General features: G+C 43.6%; 1 protein-coding gene across 1 annotated transcript in view; it reads left to right on the plus strand.

The window, feature by feature from the left end:
- The window catches only part of IPP (intracisternal A particle-promoted polypeptide), a 5,855-nt gene that overhangs the window by 384 nt on the left and 2,452 nt on the right, over positions 1–3,019 (plus strand). The window contains exons 2-5 of the mRNA XM_010190285.1: positions 28–490; positions 810–965; positions 1,729–1,896; positions 2,586–2,723. Coding sequence (XP_010188587.1) covers positions 28–490; positions 810–965; positions 1,729–1,896; positions 2,586–2,723 — 925 coding nt within the window. The remainder of the gene's footprint in view (positions 1–27; positions 491–809; positions 966–1,728; positions 1,897–2,585; positions 2,724–3,019) is intronic.

The following is a 3,019-nucleotide window of genomic DNA, read 5'->3' on the forward strand; positions in this document are numbered from 1 at the left end:
CGGTTACCCCACGGCCGCAGCCTAGAGCGGAGCCCCGCTGTCGTGTGCGTGCCCGCAGGGGTGGTGAGCATCGGGGAGCACAACGTTCAGGAGCTGATCGTCGCCGCCGACATGCTGCAGCTCACCGAGGTGGTGGAGCTCTGCTGCGAGTTCCTGAAGGGGCAGATCGACCCGCTCAACTGCATCGGCCTCTTCCAGTTCTCCGAACAGATCGCCTGCCACGACTTGATGGAGTTCACCGAGAGCTACATCCACGCACACTTCCTGGAGGTGCAGAGCGGGGAGGAGTTCTTGGCGCTGACAAAAGAGCAGCTGGTTAAGATCTTGCGAAGTGAGGACCTGAGCATCGAGGACGAGTACCAGGTTTTCTTAGCGGCGATGCAGTGGATTTTGAAGGATGTGGGAAAAAGAAAGAAACACGTAGTGGAAGTACTGGAACCTGTTCGTTTTCCTTTGCTACCAGCACAAAGGCTATTAAAATACATAGAAAGTAAGTGAAAGAAAAAAAGAATATCAGGTGCTTGTATTTGAGCAAACCATGTGTTGTTCAGAGTTACTGGATTTTTATGGATTCTTTTAGATTAATAGCATGATGGGCGAAAAGATTTACTCTGCAGCAAACAAGTTCTGTTTTTAAACAAATAAGCACAGCTTACTTTAAAAACATGTTTTTTAAAAAAGTTGTATAAAAAGCAGATGATCTTGATTTGTGTGCTGCTTTAGGAGAAGCTAGTAACTTTTCTACCACGGAGTTACTTATTTCCTGTAACCTTTCACTGTGCCTTTTTTATTCTGCTTATTTCCTCAAGGTATTCCAGATTTCAGCCTTCGAGTGGCCCTGCAAACTCTGTTGAAAGAATATTGCGAAGTCTGTAAATCTCCCAAAGAGAACAAGGTCAGCAGTTTTCTGCAAGCTTCTAAAGGTCGTCCCCGGAGGAAAGCCAGGAAGTACCTTTATGCAGTAGGTTAGAATGTGGCTGTTTGAACCTTGTAAAACAAATTATGAAGTAGTATCTCATATTATGTTACTGAAGGAGATACTGGGTTTTGGTTTTTTTAATCCAAAGATATAAAAATAGCAAAATGCTTCATCTGGCTGAGTTATCGCGACAGCTGCTTTCTGCTTAGAATTGCACAGAAGTCTCACATTCACATTTCTTGTCATTATGACATGGCATTCAAAGCCTAGATTTGCCTTTTAGAAAAAGGGCAGAAAGCTGCAAATCAACAGAAGATTTGCCCAGGGTTCACTCCTGTGGTGTATGTACCACACAGATGAAATGGTGTATGCAAGTTCAGTGCAATCCTTGTTCTTCTGAAGGTTGACGATTTCTCTGTCCAGAATATTCTGGTTCATGTTGATGAGATACTTGAAATGGCAAGTTTTCAATAAAGCTGCAGCTTTGTATTGAAAGGGAATGCTCTTGTTTCACTCTGTGGGAGGTAACACTGACTTAAGATAGCAACGGCTGGTCTCTGTGTTTTACTGAGAAATGAATGGTAATATCTGTAGTGTTGTGGTGAAGTGATCGGCTCAGTCACAAGTTACATGACCCTCAAGGCAACCATTCTTTCTTGTATGCTGGAGGAACAGTGCTACCTGGAAAAGTCCTATTCCTGCTAGAAGTGGCTAATGGCTGTTACCATTTTTTCAATGGTTTAGATATAGGAACATGGGGATGAGTAGGAAGCTCTTACTCAGCCATGATCTTTCTACTTACTTTCTAGGTGGGTACACCCGACTGCAAGGAGGACGCTGGAGTGACAGTAGAGCGCTCAGCTGTGTGGAGCGGTTTGACACCTTCAGCCACTACTGGACCACGGTGTCCTCTCTCCACCAGGCCCGGAGTGGGCTGGGTGTGGCTGTGGTGGGAGGAATGATCTACGCCATTGGAGGTAACAGCTGAAATGCGTTTTCTTTGTTACATGGATGCTCGTGGATGGAGTATCCATGGATATAGATTTTGTAAATTTTTCTTCCTGCAGTGGTTCCGAGGAACACAACAGTAGATAAGACAACTTTTAGATATGACAGCTGAATTAGGATTCCTTGCTTCTCTACCATCGCTGCTCTGTGAATGCCCATTTGGGCTCCTATGTTGGCCATTCTTTACTAAGGTTCCCTCCCTTCATGCCCACAGCACAGAAGGCAGTAGGACAGGACAGCACACTTGTGATCTACATACCCGGAAAGGCTTGTTACGTATGTTTGCACAAGGATGTGACGAGTAGCCCTACCAGCCCATCACTAAAGAATGCATACACAGACTGTTTTTGTCATAGCAGAATATATTCTTTGATCTTGAAAACCCTGTCAGTTGTGCTGCAGAGTAAAAACTGTAGCACTGTGGTTGTTCAGCCCTCTGATGTTTTCAGTAATGTTTCAGGGAACTGTTGGGGAAAGCTGCTCCTAGTCATGGTTCAGTTCATGAATGAAACTTTTGCCGCTTTGGACATTTGGCTAGCTAAAAGCAAGATCTTGTATTCAAATGTTGTCTGTCCTGGAAGGAGTTGAAGAATGCTTCTATATCTGCAGTGCAAAACATTGTGTTTCCTCCGTCTCTGTTCATGCTATTACTATGCAGGTGAGAAGGACTCAATGATTTTTGACTGTACTGAATGTTATGATCCTGTTACTAAGCAGTGGACCACTGTGGCTTCCATGAACCATCCCCGCTGTGGACTGGGAGTGTGCACATGCTATGGTGCTATCTATGCTTTGGGTGAGTTTTGGGTTTTTTCTAGGTGAAGTTAATTTTAAAGGTGTGGAAGTTCATGGAACTTTTAAATTTTGTTGATCTTAAATACTGCATCTTGGTGTTGCAAATTTGCAAACGTAAGTTTTGAAAACCAGCTGTTTAAATGAGCATTAGTATACCACATCTTTGTGGACTAGTTATTGTTCAGTTATAAGTTATTTCCATTGTACATTGTATGCTGGTTTCGGAATTAGTCTGTCCTGAAACAGTGCACCATATGTCTCAAAATGCAGATAACACACAGCTTCATGCCATTAAAC

Source organism: Mesitornis unicolor, unplaced genomic scaffold, assembly GCF_000695765.1.
Source record: "Mesitornis unicolor isolate BGI_N332 unplaced genomic scaffold, ASM69576v1 scaffold46298, whole genome shotgun sequence".
In the NCBI taxonomy this organism is placed as follows: Eukaryota; Metazoa; Chordata; class Aves; order Mesitornithiformes; family Mesitornithidae; genus Mesitornis; species Mesitornis unicolor.